The sequence below is a fragment of the Heloderma suspectum genome, chromosome 5 (genome assembly GCF_057233095.1).
Source record: "Heloderma suspectum isolate Gila_16-S chromosome 5, 16-S_ref, whole genome shotgun sequence".
Lineage (NCBI taxonomy): Eukaryota > Metazoa > Chordata > Lepidosauria > Squamata > Helodermatidae > Heloderma > Heloderma suspectum.
This window is the reverse complement of record NC_139462.1, coordinates 64,900,326-64,922,921: the sequence shown is the minus strand read 5'-3', so window position 1 is coordinate 64,922,921 and position 22,596 is coordinate 64,900,326. Positions and strand designations below refer to the sequence as shown.

General features: G+C 38.7%; 1 protein-coding gene across 5 annotated transcripts in view; it reads left to right on the top strand.

Annotated features, from left to right (window-relative positions):
- LRBA (LPS responsive beige-like anchor protein) overlaps positions 1-22,596 on the top strand; it is a 518,402-nt gene that overhangs the window by 142,253 nt on the left and 353,553 nt on the right. For 3 of the 5 annotated variants that reach the window (XM_084856246.1, XM_084856241.1, XM_084856242.1), the window contains exons 32-34: positions 5,493-5,571; positions 5,876-6,009; positions 9,390-9,451. In XM_084856246.1, coding sequence (XP_084712372.1) covers positions 5,493-5,571; positions 5,876-6,009; positions 9,390-9,451 — 275 coding nt within the window. The remainder of the gene's footprint in view (positions 1-5,492; positions 5,572-5,875; positions 6,010-9,389; positions 9,452-22,596) is intronic. The other 2 variants (XM_084856247.1, XM_084856243.1) reach the window with 1 other exon arrangement.

Genomic DNA, 22,596 nt, shown 5'->3' with positions numbered 1-22,596 from the left:
GCCGCTCTGCCACAAAATAATGACTTCACCCCCATTGCTCACTTATGCAAGCACATTCCAAATGGCATTCACAACAGCATCTTCCGCAGTGCCAATCATGTGGTCAGTGCTGGAAAGGTATGTTATCCCCACAACAGACATGCAAACTTGAGACGCCTGGGCTTCATGCCGCAAATGTGTAACAACTGAACATTTATGGCAATCACAATTCATAGTTTGGCTGTGGAGTTATGTTGAAAAGTAATGATTTTGCCATAATATGGATGACAAAATTGGTAGAACAGTTGGTGACTTCTTAATGCTGCCCTGCATGCTTGGTAGGTTTTTGTAGAAAAATAATGTTAAGCTGTTCCCTGCGTGTGTGCGGAAAATATTTCTTTTTTAAAAGCACATTTCATAATGCACTGTAGTTTAGCAAAATCTAATTTCATATGGCATGCAGAAGAGGTGTTTCTTTTTAAAGTAACAGATACTTTATACTTTCTTGTTTAAACCTTTCTTTGTAGAATCCTTGTTGCATAGAAACCTTTCAATAGTTGAACTAAATTAGTAATTAACTATATATTCCTTTAAAAAAGAAATCTGTTTTTTTCTGAACCTTGCTAGACTCTGTTAGGGAAGAGGGAATAAAACCTGTTTTCTAGTAGCTGCGGCCTTGTCATTAAATTGCACAGTAGGTATCACTTTTCTTTGCATATGTACATTCAAAGACATGCAAGCGTTTTTGGGAGCAGCACTTCCTTTTAAGGACAGTTTATTGCTAGAGACATTATTTGTTTAGACCCTTGGGGACCTTGAATAAACAATAAGCTTTCACTAGAAGGGTGCTAGACAGATGATCTATTTGCATTTTCTTTTATGTCCTTGCGAATGTCTGTAAAACTGTCAGTTTGAAGGAGCCAGTTTATCAGTGAAAGGATAAGAGAGATAAGTCACTTTGGTTCCACATGTTTGAAGTAGCTACCGCACTTACTTGCATATGTGCTTTAGATGAAAACATGCTTCTGAAATGTCCCTTTTCCCCTAAATGCACCAAAGCCATTCCTTAAATGAAAGCTCAGTTGGAAACTACATTTCATGTATTTATCCAAAGAGCATTTACATGAAATAGTGCTCTGAAGTCACAGAGTAACACGTCACTGACATTTTTGTGCTTTGACGTTTTTAAGCTATCTCGTTTGGCTGAAAGAAATCTGTTATTTTGAATTACAGTTTCTGAAGAGGCCAGGACTATGGATCTCTTGCAGCATTTTGTGCTGCAGGAGTGCTTTGGGAATATTTCCCCCAAGGAATACAGTTTTTAAAGTGTTATGTCAGTCTGAGGGACTTTAGCAGTGATCTGTTCTGGAGACAGCACAGTATTCTCACAGAAAATCTGTGTTGCAGATTTTCAGTTTTGCGTGTCCTTTTCCATGTATTTGTCTTAATTTATATAATTCACTGATATTTAAAGCAGACAGTTGTTTTAAATGTCCCAACTAGACAAACTAGTGCTTGAGATAACTAGCATTCATTCATTCATTCATTCATTCATTCCACTTTTAAACTGCCCAATAACCCAAGTTCTCTGGGTGGTGTATAATACATTAAAACATAAAACACAAACAATAAAATGAATAAAACAGCACATAATAAAATCAGGATAAAGCCAGTAACAAAGAGTAAAAATATGATAGTACTTAAACCAAAGTAAAACCAGCAGCAAAATAAAAGTGTAATGATGGAAAAGCACTTTTAAAAGGTTCTTAAAATGCCCAGGAGAATAAAAAGGTCTTCACCTTATGACGGAAAAGGCTTAATGTAGGCACCAAGCGAGCCTCTCTGGGGAGGCTGTGGCACAGACAGGGTGCCATCATTAGAAATGCCTTCCGTCTTGTAGCCATCCCCCTTGCCTCATTTGGTGGGGGGACTTGCAGGAAGGCCTCAGATGATGACCTTACTGTCCAGGTAGGTAATCTGGACCCAAGCAATTCATAGTTTTAAAACTTAAAACCAGCACTTTGAATTGGGCCCAGAAATGAACTGCCAACCAGTGCAGATGGCAAAGTACTGGCATAATATGGTCACATCAGCCAGTCCTAGTTAGCAGTCTAATTGCCCTATTTTGGACTAACTGAAGTTTCTGGACCATCTTCAAAGGCAGCCCTGCAAATAGTGTACCACAATAATCCAAAGGGGAAGTTATCAGAACGTGAATAACTCACTAGGCTATTTCTGCCCAGGTAGGATTGTAATTGATATATCAGTCTAATCTGAATAAAGGTTCTCTGGGCCACCAAGACCACCTATGCCTCTAGAGACAATGATAGATTTAAGAGCACCCCAAAATGATGAACCTGCTCCTTTAGGAGGAGGGCAATGCTCTCTGGAACAGGGTGAATGCCACTTAGCCAGACAGATGAACCACCCACAGCAAGTATCTCCACCTTGTCTGGCTTGAGTCTTAGTTTACTGGCCCTCATTCCGTCCATTACTGTACCCAAGCACTAGTTCAGAACATCAACTGCGTCACTTGTATTTGATGAAATGGAGAGGCAGACTTGGGTGTCATTCACATATTGATAACACCTCAGCCCACATCCCTGGGTAACCTTTCCCAATGGTTCCGTGTAGATGTTGAAAAGCATGGGGGATAAAATATACTAACCCTGAGGAATCCCATAGCACAATTCTTATGGGGCACTTCACTAGCATTCAATAACAATATTTTCATATTATCACTAAGATACAGTTATTGGTTATATTACTAGGGGCTTAAGTTGGGGATGAGACCACTGTATGGACTCTCTTCCCCCTTTTAAGGTGAAGCATTAGCCTGAACGGATGTGTCACGTTGCTGCTTATATTCAGCTGATTCTAGCTGCATGGGAAATGTGACATGAAGCAGCATGTGCTGCAATAAAAAAACCCCTTCATTTAACTGGAAGTAGGCCAAATTTCCTATCATAAACTGAGTTCTCCAGCTAGTTAGAGTAACCAGAAACGGTGTTGCTTAACTCTGAATGTCCAAAATCAGGAGCTGATATCTCAAATAACTTAATATTGTTGCTTTAGATTTACAGCTTGCCACATCCTGAAGGGTCAGTGTTGGTAACAACTTAAAAGCAAACCCCACCCATACCCCTCAATAAAACAGATCTGTGTTGGTTTGCCTTCTGAACTCTGTGATAGTGGTAATGTCTGTCTTTCACAAATTTAAAAGCACATTAAAAGTAAGTGCTGATATTTTGAGTCATGCACCAACATTCCAGGCAAGGCTATATCTTGCTATTTCAGGCTTGTAGTTTTTACATCTGTGTTAGAACTGACATAAACTAACTTTGAAAGAATCAGTTCTGCATTACTGTTTTGTATATTGGTTGGAATACCAGATAACATGACTAACTGTATGTCCTGGAAGTTGGCACTGAAAAGTTGGTCAATTTTCTCTCTCTCTCCCTCCAGCATGGCATAAGTTTTGTGTTTTAGTATTTCTTTTAGTGGTCCTATAATGCTGCTGTTTAACATATCCATCTTCATATAAGAAGATAACAGATGTTATAATATGTTAGTTTATATTCTGTTATGGTTGATGTGTGTTCAGTAATGTATTCGCTTATTGATTCCCTGAAACAATGCCAGCATGGTCTATAGGTCTGTGTTGAACTTGGGGTGGGTTCAAATGCCACCTTAGCAGTGGACTGGCTTGGGCACCGTGCAAGACACTGTGTATCAATGTTAATTTCTTATGTATAAAATGGGTGTAATTTTCTACTAGCTCATTGCTCCCCCTTGCATGGATTCTTGAAATTTAAACATTCATAGTGACTGGCATTTTACTACTTGTTGGGAAACATGGCAGCCAAAACTTGGGGTGTCATCACCTGCCGAGAGCAGAACAGAACCTAACAATTAGAAACACAGCAGGCTTTTTCTTACTTGCCTGCCTGCCTCTTGTTGAGGGATGGCGATATCCTATCTGGATAGTTCCAGGTCTAGATGGAATTTGACTCTTTTCCACATTTAAAGCTTTAGCAACCCTTCATCTCATTATATGCTGAAGCATCTCCAAACACCAACATCTGATACCTGTCAACAGTATTTCTGAAAAGCAAAAAAGTTTTTTAACGACACAGATGCACTCTTAATGTGAAGCAGGGTTATCGTAATCATTGTGGGTGAAAATAGTCAGTTTTTGTAGTTTTTCCCCATATTCAGAAAAATACTGGCCTCCCTTAATAATGGTCCTTAAGTATTTGGCAAAGTGAGTCACCCCAAGGGAGAAGAGGGAACAACGTGAGTGTTATCCATGGTGTCTTAATGTTTAGAGCTGATCTTGTTACAGTAGGTCAGGATTAATATGAACCAGACACACTTCTGGTGACATAAGGGTACGTGTTGGACAATGTAACAGAAATATACTACACACTTGATTCGAACAAAATGCTGCCCAAAAGTAAAAGTGAACATATTAAACATAGGTCAGAGAAAATGATTAATAGATCCAAAGCTAAGGAATTTAACCTAAGCAGAAAATTCCATGATATGGGTTTCCAATTTTTATAAAAGTGGCTGTTAACCAAACCAAGGATAAAACATACAAGGCAATTTTTTAACAATTAAACTTCTCCAGTGAAACCTTCTAAGTCTGCCTTATGAAATCTGGTATGGACCTTAGCTAGTGCTATTAGGAAAGTAGCAACTCTTCTCAAAATCTTTGGGCGGTATCCAGTTTAGCACTAGTATAAATGACTTCTAGTGCAATGCCAGTAGCATTTGCTGGTACAATGCAAACCTGTTGGCGTTATTGGTGTTGCACTAGAGGTTGCTTATGCTAGCAAAATGTAAGTTATGTTGGCACTAGTGCCAAATTGGATACTGTCCATGAGCTCCTTATTGAAAAGCAAGAAGTCTATGTTATGATAAACTGACCATTTTGTTCCATTTGTTAGCAAGGTAACAAGTTATTTCTGTCTAATATCTTGTGTCATTGAACAATTAAACACATAATGAGGAAGGTTCTCAAAGTTTTGCTACCTTATGAGAATTGTGAGTCCTTGATGCAGGAACCACTTTACTAAGCAGCACCACAAATCTTCTCAACAAGTGTTGAAAAACTAGAGAGGGTAGAGGTGAGTTGTATAAAGCAAATAAAATGTAAAAATTAATGCAGAGATTGATGTGCCCACATATGCATGTTGGGACATCTAATAAGTGATAGCTTGGAATTCAAGCATACACCAGGCCTGCCTAGTTCCTTTGCAAATACAGACAGGGCCATCGTTCAGTGTGACAGAGCAAATGCTTTGCATGTAGCTAGTCCCATGTTTCGATCACTGGCATCTCTAGTTAAAAGGGTCTTGGATAGTAGGACTGGTAAAGGTCTTTTCCTGAAAGTTGCTGCCAATCAGAATAAACAGTACTGAACTAGATGGACCGATGTTTAAGGTCGCTTCATATGTTCATATACTGTGTAAGTTCTATTTTTTTTTAAAAAAAAATCTCTTCTATAGGCAGTGGATCATCAAACTCAAGATTACCATCTGTTCCTACAGTTTCTTCTGTGCCTGAGGATTCTGCTTCAAACATGAGGTATTAAAAAACCAAACCAAACCCTTAACTTTCTTGAATCAGGATGTGTCACTTTCCTATTTATTTAAGTAATTATGGGATTCACTCTACACTTCTGACTGTATTGTGCTCTTTCATTTGAGGTCAGTAGGGAGTTTTAGATTTCTATCACTACTACTGTAAATCAAATAGAAATTAAACACAGTTTAGCCCCTGGCTTGGCCACTCCTTTTGATGAATTTTGTACTTTTGCTTATTTATTTTTCTCTTTACAGAATTTTAGCTTCTTGGGTTATTCTTGCATTTAATCTTGTCCATCTCTTAGTATTACAGAGAGGCTTGAGCATGCTCTGGAAAAGGCTGCCCCTCTTCTGAGGGAGATATTTGTGGACTTTGCTCCTTTTCTTTCTCGTACACTCTTGGGTAGCCATGGGCAAGAGCTACTGATAGAAGGTACAAGTAAGTTTCCCTTTTTATTGCTTTCTAAAGTTAACAATTTTAATAATTAAGAATTGAACAAACTTTGGGATTGGAGGATCACTTCAGTATCAACATCTTGGGATTATTTTTCAGCTAGCACCTAAAGAACCCCATGCCTACAGAATAAGTTTCAGTGGACATATGAAGGAGTTGTGCCTGCTGTGGGCCCTAATACTATATCAAATACTGGTTGGGACAGTCCCCAGTCTTCAGAAACAGCTTTTCATAGGGTGCAAGGGGTTGCACTAAGAATTGGGGAATGCTGAAAATCCCATTGTACGTGCAGAACCACGCGCATGGCTTTGAATTACAGTCTTTTTCAGCTATTTAAATGCCCTAGCTCCAACTGATAAGCAGTTCCCTTCATCCATTTCTCTCCTCATTCCCTTTTTGGATTTGTTCTCCTCATGGACATTCACAACCTTTATCTCTCTCTTAGAATCTGCTGCAATTCTTCTATATAAAATTAGCGAGACAGAGAGAGAGAGAGCAAGAGAGTGAGCTTAGGTTAATTGCCTTCATTTAATAGCCCTTCTAAACTCAGAAGGGCCTGTACTCTTCATTTAACAATGTGTCTCAATGTTTCTGACTAGGCTGTCCTTGCCACCATTCAAAGCATGTTAGAACCAGTTAGTTGTAGGAAGTGAGGATCATCTTAATATTGGGTAGCATTAGGTAGCATTATTGGATTTAATTCATAAATGCCTATAATTTTGGATGTTACCCAGATTTCTGATCTAATATCCTAGTTATAACATTGCCTTTCAATGAAGCATCTCTTCTTTGCCAGTGTTTAACAACAATTCTATTCCACTGGTGGACTAGAATTTTGGTTGAACATTATCTGAAGTCACATCATCCTTGCTAACACCACAAATAGAATGTTAATTAGATGAACCCAGTTTTTCTATTCCTTTTTTATTGTTGCAAAGCTTAGTGGCTTTTAAGAGCAAAATGTTTCCATCAACTGGTAAGATAGGTTTTGTTCTAATGTTAAACAGGAGAAATGTATTCAGCAGTGCTGGTCAATCAGCCGAATGATCTAAGTGCACTGTCAGTTGTAAAGGTTAAAGCAGCAAGGTGTATCAAGCTGGGAACATGAGCTTCTGTGTAGTTTTGATACCAAAGAGGTTGAGAGCAGGTTCACTTCAGTATTTTGCAGAATGAAAGAATAAGAAAAACTGCATGTGAAAGTTCAGGAGAAGTAGTTTGTAAAGTAGAAAAACATGAGAGGGAAAGGCAGTTTCCAGAGAAACAGGAGAGCAGGAAACAGTGCCCTTGAACATCTGAGACTGATTTACGGAGAGACTTGGGCTTATAAGCAAAATGGTCAGATTCTGGTCTTTTTGGCAGAACTCAGGTTAGGGGTTTAGGAGGCAGAAATGATTTGTGAACTAGACAATTCGATTTTAAAGATTTGCACCGCTCTCCTGGGAGATATTTTAAACCATGTAATCACTGACACTGTTCTTTCGTTTCTGGCCAGTTTTGATGCTCATTTCCCATGTAGATGTCCAACTTCTATGATTCTCCTGTTAAGAGTCTTCCATAGGGGTACAGTGGGAAGCACTGGCTATCGTGATATATTTGCAGGAATAGCCGTGTGTCTCTCATTTGAGAGGAGAACACCTCAGGGAAACTGGGAGTCCCCCAGAAAGGCCTAAGTAACAGAAGCAAACATCTGAGTGCTGAGTAAAGATGTATTACACTTTGATGCACTGAGCACAGTGTATTTGAAACTAGATTACTGAGGCATATTTTCTTATTTGACTCTGCTTGGTAGAATAGTGATACATATAAACACTCTTAAGAACTGTTTTAGGAAAGAGTTTGGTAACAATCAGATTATAAGGAATGATGATTCCATCATCTTTTCTGTGCTTCACCTGTTTCACAGAACATGCAGTTAATATTTAACTGAATGTAGTAGATAAAATGACTCATGAAAAATGGTGAAAGCAGGCAGCCATATTGAAGAAACTACTTTTACAGAAACCTGTTGCATACTGAATATTAATAGGTTTTGCTGTTTTGAAAGAAGTCTGCTAATTGAGCTTTTTGTGTGTTTTATTTTGTAATTATATATGTCACCCTGAGAGCTTTACCTATAGGGAGACTCATAAGTTAAATTAATAAATAAAATAACTATTTCTCATATTTCAGCTTTAAAGCAATTGGATGTAAGATTCCCAAGACAGTATTTTGTACATATCGTAAGGGTTTCAAGGACTAATTTCTGGGTACCAAATACATTTCGGATATGCTTTCTAATGCTAATATTATTTCTAATATTTTAACACTAATATTTATTTCTAACACCTTTACACCAATCACCTTCTAAAAATGGTTTGATAAGAAAGTTTTATTCCAGTAAGATGGAGGAACAGATATGCAGATTATGTTGTATACATTGCAAATGGCCAGTTTCTGATTCTATAATTTTTTTGGTTTGGGGCTCACAGTAGGAGCTACACTGTTGTGACTGTTGCTTAGAGGAATATAAGTAAAAAATCTTCTTAGAGCTTCAGTTCTACTGACATTACATTTTTTTAATCCACTGAATATCTAATGTTGCTGGCTTAGTAAGTTTTCCTAGCTTTATGGAACCCAAAGAGAGGCAGCAAAATAGTTCTCAGCATGCTGAAGTGCGGGTTAGTTAAAAGAGCCTCCACCATCTTCAGCTATGATAATACCTTTTCATGTCATACCAGGGAATTAATGTGAAGTGTGAATTGCTAGTAATAACCAAATTAGTTGATAAACTAATCACAAATGTATAGGTTACTGCTTGCACTCCCCTCCCCACTAAGGTTTAGGTGAGGGTCAAGGGTCAAAGTACTAATAAGAGTGTTTGGGATGTCTGCTGCCATGAAACAAAATGGAAACTTGATTGATAGCTGGAGGGCTGAAGGGAGAGAGCTCAATGGAGAAAGCAAAGGTCATAGAGCCATTTCCCTTCTCTGCATATATAATGATCAATCCACTCCAAGGTGAAGAAATGTAAGTACTATAAATCAATATACCATATGCTATATATGCTTTTATTAACATGAAATGCAAATATTTGTGTAATGTCTGTTAAGAAGCTGCAAGGCATCATTTTATATCAAAATTCTTCATGGCAGCTATAAAACTGGTGCCTGCTTTAAGCACATTTTATATTGATGTATCCACCATTTGGATGCTAAAGCGAAATGAAACTGTAAGTTTTCTTGTTTTGTGAATGCAAATCACACTGACAGTGCAGAGATAATAACCAATCGAATCTCGGGTAGAATTTTCAGTAGGTACTAAATGTATGAGTGGCAAAATAAATGCAAGTAGATCACTAAATTCCATTTTCTTTTTTTTTTGTTTAGGTCTTGTGTGCATGAAATCTAGTAGTTCGGTTGTGGAGTTGGTCATGCTACTTTGTTCTCAGGTGGGTTACAGTTGACTTGAGAGTGAGTTAGTGTTGCAAAACCCAAAACCTTCTACAACTACAGTCTGTTGCAATTATGCTTCAGAGCAATAGTCTTTGACCTTTTTGGATTCACCTTTAACCTTAAACTACAAAACGGAACCTTTCTTTTCTTTTCTTTTTGCCATATATGACTGCCTGTCTCTTTCCCTCTCCTATACATTTCCCTTCCCCCTGTCTGGTCATAAAAAAGCCCCCCCCCCCCCCAGTTGGTGCTGGTGAAACCAATCTTTTTAGGCCAGGGCATGACTTACTTGAGCCATGCTGGCTGGAGATGACTGGAGCTGTAGTCCCCATATCTGGAGGGCACCAGGTTGGGGGAGGATGCTTTACAATAGGGGTAGGCAGCTTGCGGCCCTCCAGACGTTTTGGCTTAGAACTACCATCACCCCTAGCCTGGATAGGCAATGGTGTAGGATCATGGGAATTGAGGGCCACAAGTTGCCTATTCCTGCTTTACAGGAACTGTGTTACCTTATGTGATCAGCTAAGAGAATGTACTAAAATACTTGTTCCTTTAACTTTTTACAATATTGTAATAATGGAATACATGCATTTTATCAACTAACTTTATATTTAGCAAGTAAATTAATCAAATAAATATGTTGACATGAATGTAGTATCACAGTAGTACATCTACATTGGATTAATGAGATGTGTCATTTGTGTTTGTAAACAGATTTGTAAAATGAAAATATAGAGAGAATGCTAACTAAATCAGGTAGAATTTTCAGTAGGTGCCAAAAGGTTCTAAACATATGAGTGGCAAAATACAAGGTTTTTCTTATTAGTTGTTTGATGAAAAGGGTTAGCCACAATTGCCAGCTATTTGAATTGTTTTCTGATTTGTGAAACACAAAATCTCTGCTGTTCTGAAAAGCAGAGTTACACTTCACTTTGATTAACAGAAAATCTAATCTGAAAAATTAGAGTTGTCAACGAATAATAGTATGTAGTAGATCAAATAGCTGCACTTTACTCATCTCCTATTTTTCTCCATTCTAATTATACAGGAGGTCTCTATTGAGCTTTTCTTTTTGGTATTTTAAAAATGATACCTTCCTGGTAGTAAATTCCCCTACTTAAAACTTTAAAATAGTCTTTTTTAATGGGAAGGTTATTGGTCTAGAGGTCAAGGGTTTTGACCCATTTCAAAACCTTTGACCTTCATTTAAAGCCCTTATGGTTTACTTGCCTGACGAATAAGGATAATGCAAAATTAATGTTTTTTTACATCGATTTATTCGTTTTAGTGCCTATATTGCCAAATGTATTTAGACTCTGCTGATGGACATTTCATGAATACAAATGAAAGAATCATAGAAGGTGTGAAAAATCAATAACCTGCATTGACAATAAAGTGCAATAAAAACAATTACTTCTGGAGATTACACCTAATGGATTTTTACAATGAACTAGTGAAGAGCAGTTATGTTTCTAGTGGGCTTATTATTCAGTGATGTAGTCAGAACCATGCTGACACTATTTCTGCTTCTTCTAGAAGCACATATAAGCTTGTTAGCTACTTAATATTAAAAAAATCTTGAATTGTCACCTTATTATAGCTCTTGTTTTCCAAGACAACTTTTTAAATATTTATGTCATCTAAGAAAATGCTACTTTAAATATATTCAAAGTCTTCTATTCGGCATTAGTGCTCAATACGTAATAATTATTTGAGCTAAAATGTTATCTATTAACTTAAATTTTGTAATTTACTTTAATAACATTTCTTTTGCTTTGGTTTTAAAAGAATGAAAGAAATTATAAATTGGGAATTGTTTGTGTCAAGACTCTCCACATTGGACATAGTAGGTGCTGATGTGATCTAAAACGGAATAAATGACATGCTCTAATGTGCCTATTTGTCATACATGTCAAGGTTCTGTTTAATGGTAATCTAATCAAATGTAGGATATGGCGATGGGTAGCAGTGGTAGTTGAGATGGTAGCAATGAAATACATTGTTTTGTATTAAATAGTTGAAATCAATAATCCAGTAAATAGATATGGTAACATCCTTTCATACCAAGAGTAGCTGTAATATTTTGCAAACTATGCAAGAGTGGTGTAAGAAATGAAGCCAAAATTAGCTCCAGATGTATACAGATTTGATCTGAGGTGATAATTACATTTTTCACTCTGAATTTTCCTAATTCAAAGAGGTCAGTATGGCAATCACAGAAGTGATTTATTTTCTTAAGAGGTAAACTGTCTGTTGCTACATGAAAGCTTGAGAGATATGAAATTGAATTTCAGCTCGACGTCTTACAGATACTGGGAAGAGATGGGGTTGAGTATGATTGATTTTTTTCTTTTTGTGGTACCAGGATAGGGTGGGCAGTGAAGTGACCCTCTTGCTAAAATTTTAATTAATTTTTTAAGAAGAGATGGAGAGGATGGAGTGCCAAAGATCGAAAGATCAGGTCAAAAACTAGTTTTTAATCACATAAATAATACAGTGTAGTTACAAGTAAGCATCTGTAAGTGTGATTTAAAACTTTAGAAATTTGTCAGACATGATGTTAAATTATAGCACTGCTCTGATTAATTCCCTTTGTGATACATACCTGATTGTTACAATTATTCTCTTAAAATATTTTTTACTCATACGTGTTAGCCTTACTTTACTGTTAGGCTTTGCCTAAAGTATACTTTTCTAAATGCTCATGGTACACATTACCTTAAAAAAAAACTTATGTTGATGGTCTTGTAAGATTTTCCTTTATTGTAGTACAGTAAAAATCCATTTAGTTCAGAAGTATTTTTCTGCCACCTATATGCTCGGTGCATTTGTAGTGCCTTAGTTCTTTTCTCCCTGGAGTGTGCAAAATGTCAAGTTGCTTAAGATAGTATTGCTTACTCTTCCTAACAGCTGGATCCACAAAAATATCTAAACATTCTGAAGCAGTTTTTAATTGACACTGAATTCTAAGAATTCTAAGACTGAATGCTTACCTTCATATCAACATAAAGGAATTCTGCATGTAATGTTAACCGAAAAGTGTTCCTGCTTATTTGACATTAATATCATTTTTGAACAAATCAGCGTTGCATTCAAGGCCACTTTATAAAACCATTGTGTTGCTCATCCTAATTCAGTCTGACATACATTCCAATAACACTACCTCCCCTCCAGAGTTTAAAACTAAATTTATGGCTGAGCATTGTGAAGTGCATCATTTAAAAATGGTTTCAACCCAAAACATCTAATAAATAAATAATGTGTATGGCTACTCAGTAGTAGACTTTCAAGACTAGAAATCATTCCATCGGATACTCAACAGTCCACTATCGTAGAGGGCTGTCAGATAAATCTTATAGTAGCTGCATTTATGTCCTGTAAATCACATGTTATTGTCTGAGCCTTCTGCCAGGTCATCTATTCTTTCCCCATTTATCAGAAATGCATACAGTACATTGAAACTAGAAGCACCATCTAGTCTGGCCCAGCTTCCTGTCCAAGTAATTAAACCCGCCAAAACAGTGGAATTTCAGGTTGATGTTTGTTTTGAACGAAACACAGCCAGATTATATGTAGAGCCATTTATGTGCTGCGCCATCCTTCTACAAGGTATGGTCAAACCGTGTTTGGAGAAAAAACACTACTGAATTTTGTACGATTGCATCTACAGATTCAAGTGTGCATTAAGTGAAGATTCCCTTGTGTACAATTATTTATTTATCAGATCTATTAACTGAGCTATTTCCTTGAATTCATTATACAGAAGCTTATTAAAATACAATATTTAGAAATAATGTCTGCACTAAAATAGTTGTCTTGAGTGTTTCATATGCATTTTAAATCTTTACGAGTAGGAAATCATATGGCAGGTAAGATGCATGCAGAAAAAGCTGTGAGATCCTTTGTGTCAATATAGCTACCTGTTCCCCAGCATTAAAATTGCTATTTTCAGAATACTTTGAAACAATGGGTGAAAGTCCTTGAAATATGAGCTTTTAATTCCGATGCAGCCCAGGGATCTGAGAGAGAGAGAGATTTTCTGCCTGGTGGTGGTGATGGGGAACTGACAACCATTGCATGACCATGGAACTCTCACACCAGATCACACCCTTTGACTTCACATGATCTGATTTGGAATAAACATGGTATACACACAACCACAATAAATTAAAATCCCTGTTCCACTAGAAAACATGCAGAAGAACCATTTTAAAAATCCTGATCTTCTGCCATTCTTTCCCAGTAGTAGTGATTATAATGAAAAGATACCTACTGTGTGATAAGGTATCTGAAATCTACATTAGGTGACCTTCAATATACAGCAACAGATCCAATTTCATAAAATAGTTTGTCTGTCTGGAATGCAGGCTAGGAATTCTTAATGTACCAACTTCCTGTGCCTGTTTACACCAATGACTTAGTATAAACACACATGTATCTTGGAGGCATAGCAATGAGCAAAGTACTTCCTCTGATACTCATAATATCCGAGTGGCCCAGGTGCGACCAAAATCCAAACATATCCAAAATCCAACTTTTATCTTAATGCTAGTTGTCATGTGGATCAAGGAGACTTCAACCACATCACTGGAATCATGGGTGTAATCCAGGGGTAGGCAGAAGCTAAATCTCCAGATGTTTGGGACTTCAACTTCCAGAAGCCGCTGCTACCATGGCCAGTGTTCAGGAAAGTTGGGAGTTGAAATCCAAACCATGTGGAGATCAATGCAGCAAGAAATACCTGGCGTAGCACCTCTTATGATATGAACCTATCCATGCACTATGATCGTCATCTGAGGTCGTCCTCCAGGTGTTTCCTCTGAGGGAAGTTCAGAGGATGGTAACAAAGGAGAGTGCCTTCTCAGTGTTGGCCCCCTGATTGTTCAGTACTCTCCCGACTGAGGTCTGCCATTATCATCTTTTCGGTGCCAAGTTAAGAATTTCCTCTACTACTAGGCATTTGACAGCATATGATAGTGGTTTTAACTGGTCCTGGGATTTTTATTGTTGAGTGTTTAAAATTGTTTTGTAAAACAAAATTTATATTGTGTTTTATATTGTATTCTTAATCTTTTGTAAACCACCCAGAGGGGGAGGGGGAGGAGGAGGGAGGAGGAATAATGATAATGATAATAATAGCTGTACAAACAATTTGAGTTCATAAGCCTAGGTGACTTAGGGCCTAACTATGCATGACATTAATTATGTTGCTAGAAATTACATGTGTTTTTAAAAATGTTAATTTACAGTGTTAATTTTAAAAGTCAATGGGAACTTTTCTCTTAATGCTAGTTGCTGTGCTTGGAGAGGAGGGGTTGCATGGAGATTGCAGCTGTAGAGGGAAGGCTTAAACCTCCCCTTGCCACATGCCTCGTTCACTCATAATGCTAATCTTTGATTTATCTAACCCATGGTTCGTTACCCTATCCAGATGATCATCTGGCAGACAGTTGAACAAACTATAGTTTGTTTTCTCAATCCCTGGGTTGCTGTTTCCCTCCTCTTTTGCCTGCTCACACCCGCCCTCGTATCCCAAATGCCTTTGCAGCACTGTAGTACTGCCATGTACAATGGTTAGGTTTTTTGACTGCTCTTGCTTGCCATGTCTGTAGTCTGATGAAACCACCCATGAACAACCAACAGTTCTGGGTTTACACATAATTACCCATGGTTTAAACAGCCCAGAGTTCACACCTGAACATCAAACCGTGGATTCTCTTTCTGGTAATGATTTACCCATTACGACAACCCAAAATCCAACAACTCATACCATGGGTTAGCATTATGTGTGAACATCATGATAACAATTCTCCTCTGCAGGAGGAATTGTTAAAAAAACCCCCACCTGACATGGTCATGTCGTTAATGTCCTGTGTAGTAATAAACTACAGAGATAAGAACCTACCTTATAAACTTCAGAGATAAGAACAATTTAGAGTAAGGTCTGGATAGGGAATTTCCAAATTAACATCGGAAAAGTCATTTAAAATTTCCTCTGGGTCAGAAATTCCTCTACCCATAGAAATTAATGGAGAAATCCAGGGTTGGACTGAAGCCAGTTTTGTGTGATAGTCTGATTTGGCCACCTAGAAACCACCCATGAACAACCAACAGTTCTGGGTTTACACATAACAACTACCCATGGTTTAAACAGCCCAGAGTTCACAGCTGAACAACAAACCATGGATTCTCTTTCTAGTAATGATTTACCCATTACGACAACCCAAAATCCAACAACTCATACCATGGGTTAGCATTATGTGTGAACATCTAAAGGAGTAGCAAAGAGAGAAGTTTAAGCTCTTTGTAACTCAAGTCCTATTTAATATGATTTTTTTTAAACCATAAAACCTTTCCAGTGTAAATACAGGCTATTATCCCCATATTGCAACAACTCTGCAGTGTAGTTTACTATTAATACTTCAGGTCAGAGATGGGTCAAGGCTCGTTTAGATTTCATGCCAAAACTCAGTCACACAAAGCAGCAGGTTGCATCATAGATCCATCTAGTTAGGTTTCCCCATCAGAACCACCCTTCACAGTCCAAATCCTGTGCTCAGTTGCATGCAGAAGCCTTGTGCTCATTTGATTTACATGCAGACATGTTGCTTTTTACATGTTTTAAAACCTCCAAACATTTTTCACGCAAAAGAAGAGCAGAAGTCCTCCAGAATTCCTATTTTTGCTGCTACTTTTGGTGTTTTTGGAGGCGGGCACTCGCTACTCATTTACAGCTGCAGTGACATCCTTGATTTCTCCATTGATTTCTTTGGGTAATTCTCAATTCCCACCCAGAGGGAGGCACAGACAAAAAAAAAGTCCATTGAAACTGGACATTCAGGATACCTGTCATTCTATGTCTGTGCTACAAATAGCTTCTTACCGAGTTGTAACTTACTGTGGTAGGTTGGTTCCCTAATTTGGTTGAGAATACTGGAAAATGATTTTCACTGTTTGGGTGCTCACATGGCAGAAATTGTGTGTTCCTGCCCATCTGGCTAAATTAGCTTCTTTGGAACATAGCATGGTTCAGTTGGTTCAACATGGGATAACCATGATTAATAGAAACTCCCCTGATCTGTATGAAATGTGCTAGTTCCTAGGGTCCATCATAGACTTGCCCTGGAATCAGAGTGAAGACAAATGTCATACCTACAGAGAAATTAGGCTGCTTTGCAGCTGTTCTTGCTGCATGAAATGTAAATGTACATTTTTCTCTCCATGGTTGAATTCTGAAAAGACCATTCTGCTAGTTTCAAGCTAGACCCCCTAACCCCACCACCACCACTACCAAATACATGGGCAGAGGGGGAGAGCAAGCTTACCTCCATCAGTGTTGTCCCACAAAAGTCAAGAAAAGCCACTGAGAACCAGCCCAGCTCTTATCTCTGGATGAAGACAGATATAATATGAAAACAGAATTCTCAATGAATTATTGAGGTGTGGTGTGAGCCCAGCTTCCCCTATTTTCGCCACTGAAATGCAGAATCCCAGTGAATCAAATATGCTGGCTTGGATGGCAGTCTTGCCCCTTCCCTCATGCTGCAGATGGCTGCCTGGCTCTTAATAACCCAATTTAAACCACATATTTATTTGTTCATAATAAATGAAAAAAAAAGCAGACTTGGTAATGTGCAAAATTACTGTGGGGTTAGGAAGAATTTCTTGGAAGGCCAGTCTTAGCTCATTAAATGGAAGGCCAGTCTGAACACATTAAAAGTTGGCTTCTGTTTCAAACTTGCAGAACCATTTTTGTCTCCCAGGGCATACTTTTTTCCTGAAGAGGAAAAGTATGTTTGGATTCAACAGAGTGGAAGTGTGTGTAGAGCAGCCTGGCTGCTCTAAAAATGTTACCATGTCCTATAAGTGTAGAGACCCATAGCCTGAATCCTAGAAGTCTTATGCCTGAGGAGGTCCATATTCAACATGCCCCCAGAGCAGTAGTTTAACATGGGATACAAGTAAGCAGTGGTGTGGTATGTAGATGGTTTTCTCCCCCAGATTTTACTTTATTGTTTTAGTAGCCATACCGAGAGAGATAAAATTGCATTATTCTAGTATGTAAAAATTCCATAGCTTCAGTAAGAGGCCGTATATATGGAAAACTATCTTAGCAATTGTAAGTCAAAATATCCCACTGCAGATGTTAAGAACTAAAAGGTCATAATTTAGCTACAGAAGCAAGAATTTCCCCCTAAAAAACTTTAAGGCATCCTGTTGCTTCACCCGCACACTAGGACTTAACTCCCCCAACCATGTAAGGTGAATTTTGTGCTAAGAGAGCACACCCTGCGGTTTGGCAGTCTAGTCAGAAGGATGATACCATGCTGGCTTTCAAACTGAATCTTTGAACAATATTCTCATGGGTGGTAAATGTAAAACAAAGTAATATCAACTGGCCCTTAATTCTGTGAGCTCCCTGCTGATTGGGCTGGGTAGTGAAATAGAGCCCTTCCTGACAGGAAGTCAGCCTGTGAGTGTGGAGACCCTTGAAAATAAAGTGTGCTTTAATTTGAGAACCTGCTGTTTTACAGCTTCTCTGTTTTTGAGAGGTTTGCAAGAGGGGCTAGGCTAGGGGAGTGGGTGTAAGCTGGCTCTGGCTGTGAAAGAGTAGAAAGTATGGCAGCAATTGTGCCCCCTCTCCAAATTATAAATATAGGAGCAATTTAGATCGTTTCTTGCTACCCAGGTCCAATTTTAAACCCAGCGCTACCACATGTAAATCACTTACCTGTGTAGGCTTTCCACATGGATGACTAGTTTAAAATGCACAAAGCTGCATGTGCCGGCCTATATGCATGCAGTGTTAGCAGTGCATTTGCTTGGGTCGCAGATCACGGGCCTATTTATGCTGCTCACATATGTGGCTGCGTACATTGTGCATGCCTTTTAAACTTGGCACTGGCAGTGTAAACCACGTTCATGGGAAAATTATTTATGTGTAGCAGGTTTAAATCTGGCATTACAAATGACAATAGGCACAACCATATTTGCACTTGTCTACTTTGAAAGGACACTTCCCCTCAAAAGTATTTGTACCCACTTTTTTGTTCTCATTTCTGTTTTGTTTTCAGATAGAGAAAGGTTTATATTTAATTCCAAAGATGTGCCTGGTGAAACGAATTCTCATAACTGCCTTGTCCGGTGGTTGCGCTCCCTCTCTCTCTCTGCGCACGCACGCACGCACGTGCACGCACACACACACGCAAGTGGGACTGGCAACAAAATACTGCGGTGTGGAGCACTCCTGTTCAGATGCCTGCCTGCCAGCCAGCACTTTCCCAACATATTCCATTCCATTTGTCCTCCCCTGGATTTCTCTCCAACAATCAGTCAGCATTCCCTTTCCACTGAGCATACTCATTCCTCATTGGGTGGTGGTGATGGTGGTGCTTCCTAGTAGGGTTTGTTTGTTTTTTTACTTCTTCAAACCTTTGGGTTTCCTGAGTGTGCTGATACCTGTCAGGGTGGAAAATGAGCCCATAGAGCCCCAGAGCAGTTCTGATTCTGAGGAAGAACAGCAATCTGTGGGAGAGGAGCTCGCTCCTCTCTCACAAGCACAGCAGCTGGCAGAGATTTCTCCGGCCAGTATTCCTGGGATAGATAGTGACCCTGGCACTGAGAGAGTGCTGGGGGGGGGCTTGCTGGACGCTCGGCGCAGACGCAGTGAGCGATGACAGATGGAGGGCGCAGAAAGGAGGCGTACTGCTCGTTTGGTGCTCAAACAACGGTTGCATCCCGAGGACCCGAGGAAAAGAGGGAGGATCTCTCCATAGCCCATAAGTTCAGAGTCTTCCTGCAGTTCTCCTTCAAACAGGGACCAACTGCCTTACCTGGAACTTAGGCTACTCTGCTATCATTCCCCAGTGCTGTTCCTTGCTTAGTCGCTAGTCATGAGTACCTGTAAGAGTCATAAAGTAATAAAGGAATAAAGCCTTGGAAAGAATCCTCGTTGTCTGTGTCCTGAGTTGGCTATTGGAGGGGACTGCAAGAGGCAGCTAGGGTGCTCCTGACAATACCTTCCTTGTCTATGTTGAAGGTCCCATTTTGGCTACATAAACATAGCAGTTGGAAAATGAGGTCACCATTGGTAATACAAGGCTGGTATAATTGTAAAGAGCATCAATTAGCTCCCTTTCTTAAGTCTTTAGGCAAATGGTAAAGACATTTTTATTTCACCACACATTTGGATTATTTTAACTTTTGTCCCTGTTGCTGCACTTATATACATAGCGGCAGTTCATGGGTTGTTTAACCCATGAATTATTGTGGCTGTGCGAGAATGAGTGTGCCCACTCCCATGCACTCGCCACTTCTGCTTTGCATCCAATTTCTTCAGCAGTCCCTTTCCTGGGTTGTTTGTTGTGATGTCCGAACCCAGAACTCTGGGTTGTTGCGGGACAAATAACCCAGAGTTTTAACCCAACAACAACCCATGGGTTAAAACTCTGGGTTGTTCGTCTTTCAGCAACCCAGAATTCTGGATTTGGATGTCACATTAACCAACCCAGGAAAGGGGTGTTCTTGCGTTGTTGATGAAATCAAATGCACAATAGAAGTGCAGAGTGCACAGGAAGCAGCACACTCCAGCATGCCCCAACTAACTATGGGTTGTTTAACCTATAGTTAGTCATTATGTGCAAACCAAGCCACAATTTTAGTGGTGCTCTGATTTTTTAGCTCTCAGATTTTCTGTATGTTGTTTATATTGTATAAATTTGTATCCATTTTAACTATATTGTAAGCTGCCTTGAGGGCTGCTGTAGCCAAAAGGCAGGCTACACATTTTTTTCCAAATAAATGAACGAATGACTTTTATAGGTTTAGAACATATTAACGACAGTTCGTGTCATTTTCTTAATAGTGGAGTGGTTAAGCAAGGATTTATTTATTTTTTACTGAATTGTATACGTGAGGTAGAAAGCATCCAAGTTGTCATGGATATGCAATGATAATGCCTAAATATTTCCTAACATGGATTCCTACTCACATCTACTCCTGTTCTGAATTTTTTAAATAGTTTTTGCTTATAAACAAATTTCTGCATCTAGAGAATTTTCCCAGTCATAGAATCATAGAATAGTAGGGTTGGAAGGGGCCTACAAGGCCATCAAGTCCAACCCCCTGCTCAATGCAGGAATCCAAGTCAGAGCATCCCTGACAGATGGCTGTCCAGCCTTGTCTTGAACGCCTCCAGTGTGGGAGAGCCCACTACCTCCCTAGTCGTGATTATAAGATCCTAATAGAATTAGATGATGCATTTAAAATTAATGTACATAGACAAAAAACACAAAAAGGGGTGTGTATGTTGTTGTTGTTTTGTTATTATTATTTATTACATTTCTATACCGCCCCACGGCTGAAGCTCTCTGGGCGGTTTACAGAAGTTAACAATGTAATATGAAATCCTATAACGTCTCTTTAAATAAATATACATACAAGTGCTTCATTATTTTTTATTTATGTATTTTTAAAAAGTCTCCACCTTTCAGGGCAGAAGCCCTCCCAAGGCAGATCAGAGCAATAAAATACATAAAAACAGTTAAAATATTAAAAGCAATAAAACTTAAACACAATAAAATAGCAAATAAAAGCAACAATAAAAGCTGACAATAAAACCAACAACATTAGAAAAAAGTTGTTAAATAATGTAAGATAAAATTTCTGAGAAATCATTTTATATCTGTCATTGACCTAATATTAACACCAAACATTAATAACCCCCAAATAACTTGCATTCATCTTGGCTCCATGTGCAAGCTGATAGTGTGCGTGGCACAGATGTATTTATGTGATATAAATATGGCTCGGGTCATGTGCCGATTTTATGAATAAATTTTAACTGAAAACTTAGATATGTTTATGGCACATTCACTCTATGAAGTATATAACATCACTGCTGTTACTGGAGTGAAAATATTCCTGAAAACAAATTTATTTCATGGTAGCAAAGGACAGTGCACTTAAGGGTGGTTCTGCAATACTTGTATAGGCCTCTATATGTCTCATCAGCATTTTTCCTGAGTTGAGCCAAGAGTTATCCATTTTGTTTGCCATGGAGATCCACCTATCCTTTCCCAACCCTGGTCTGCAGAATTTGGTAATTCTTCGAAATAATTCTTTGAATAATTTTGAATAATTCTTTGAAATACCTTTCTCCAGACATCTCTCCCCTAATAGATTGTGCACATTATATGTTGCTTGGGAGCCTCTATGCAGGTGGAATATTTTCTAGGGATTGTGATCTTCTTAGAAACAGATGTGGCTTTGCCTCATTGACTTTGCATAATTCACTGGTTCTATCAAACAGAAGTAGTACATACCTTGGAAGTAACACCATGGTATTGTTGGGGATGTGTGATTTAGGGTGGCCCAAAGCTTAGCTTGGAATGAACAGCCCCAGTTCTCTATTCATTTATACGTATTTTAGCTATTAATTGCAAGATGGCATTTAATTGCATGGCCACCATTAATTGCATGGTGGCTAGCCACTTGGCAGTGGCTAGCACTAAAGAAAGCCTTAGGCTGGAAGCAATGGTATGCCAGCTTCTAGAGGTTATTCTCCTGGGGTGGATGGTTTGGGATGGCCCAAACCTTATTGTGGGGTGCATACTTCCAGTTCTGTATTCATTTCTACATACCATGGGTATTATTGGAGGGGGCCATACTTGACAGTGTCTTTTGCCCCACTGAAGCCCTGGGCTGGATGTAATGCTGTGGCGTCTTGTTGAGGCCACTCTCCTTTCATATATGATTTATGGTGGCACGAAACTTAGGTTGGAAAGCACACCCCCATTCCTTATACATTTATAGACATTTTTGCCATAATTGGCATGGTGGCTGTATGCTTTATAGTGTTGGGTGGCCAAACAAACCATGGGACCGAAGCGGCTTTTTTTTTTTTTTTTGCTGGTGCTTCCTTAAGCAGATTTTTATTTGTATTTCTGCATGGCAGAATCAGCCCTGGGTAAGGCCAATATGAATTGTGGTTACATGCTAAACTTCGTGATTGCTATAGGACTTCCACCTATTTTCCATCCCTTGGGGTATAGATCTTGCTAAAAATCATGTTCAGCATTATTAATCACATATGGTAAGAATTTTTTTTCTTGTTCTTGAGCTAAAAAAGAGAACATATTTA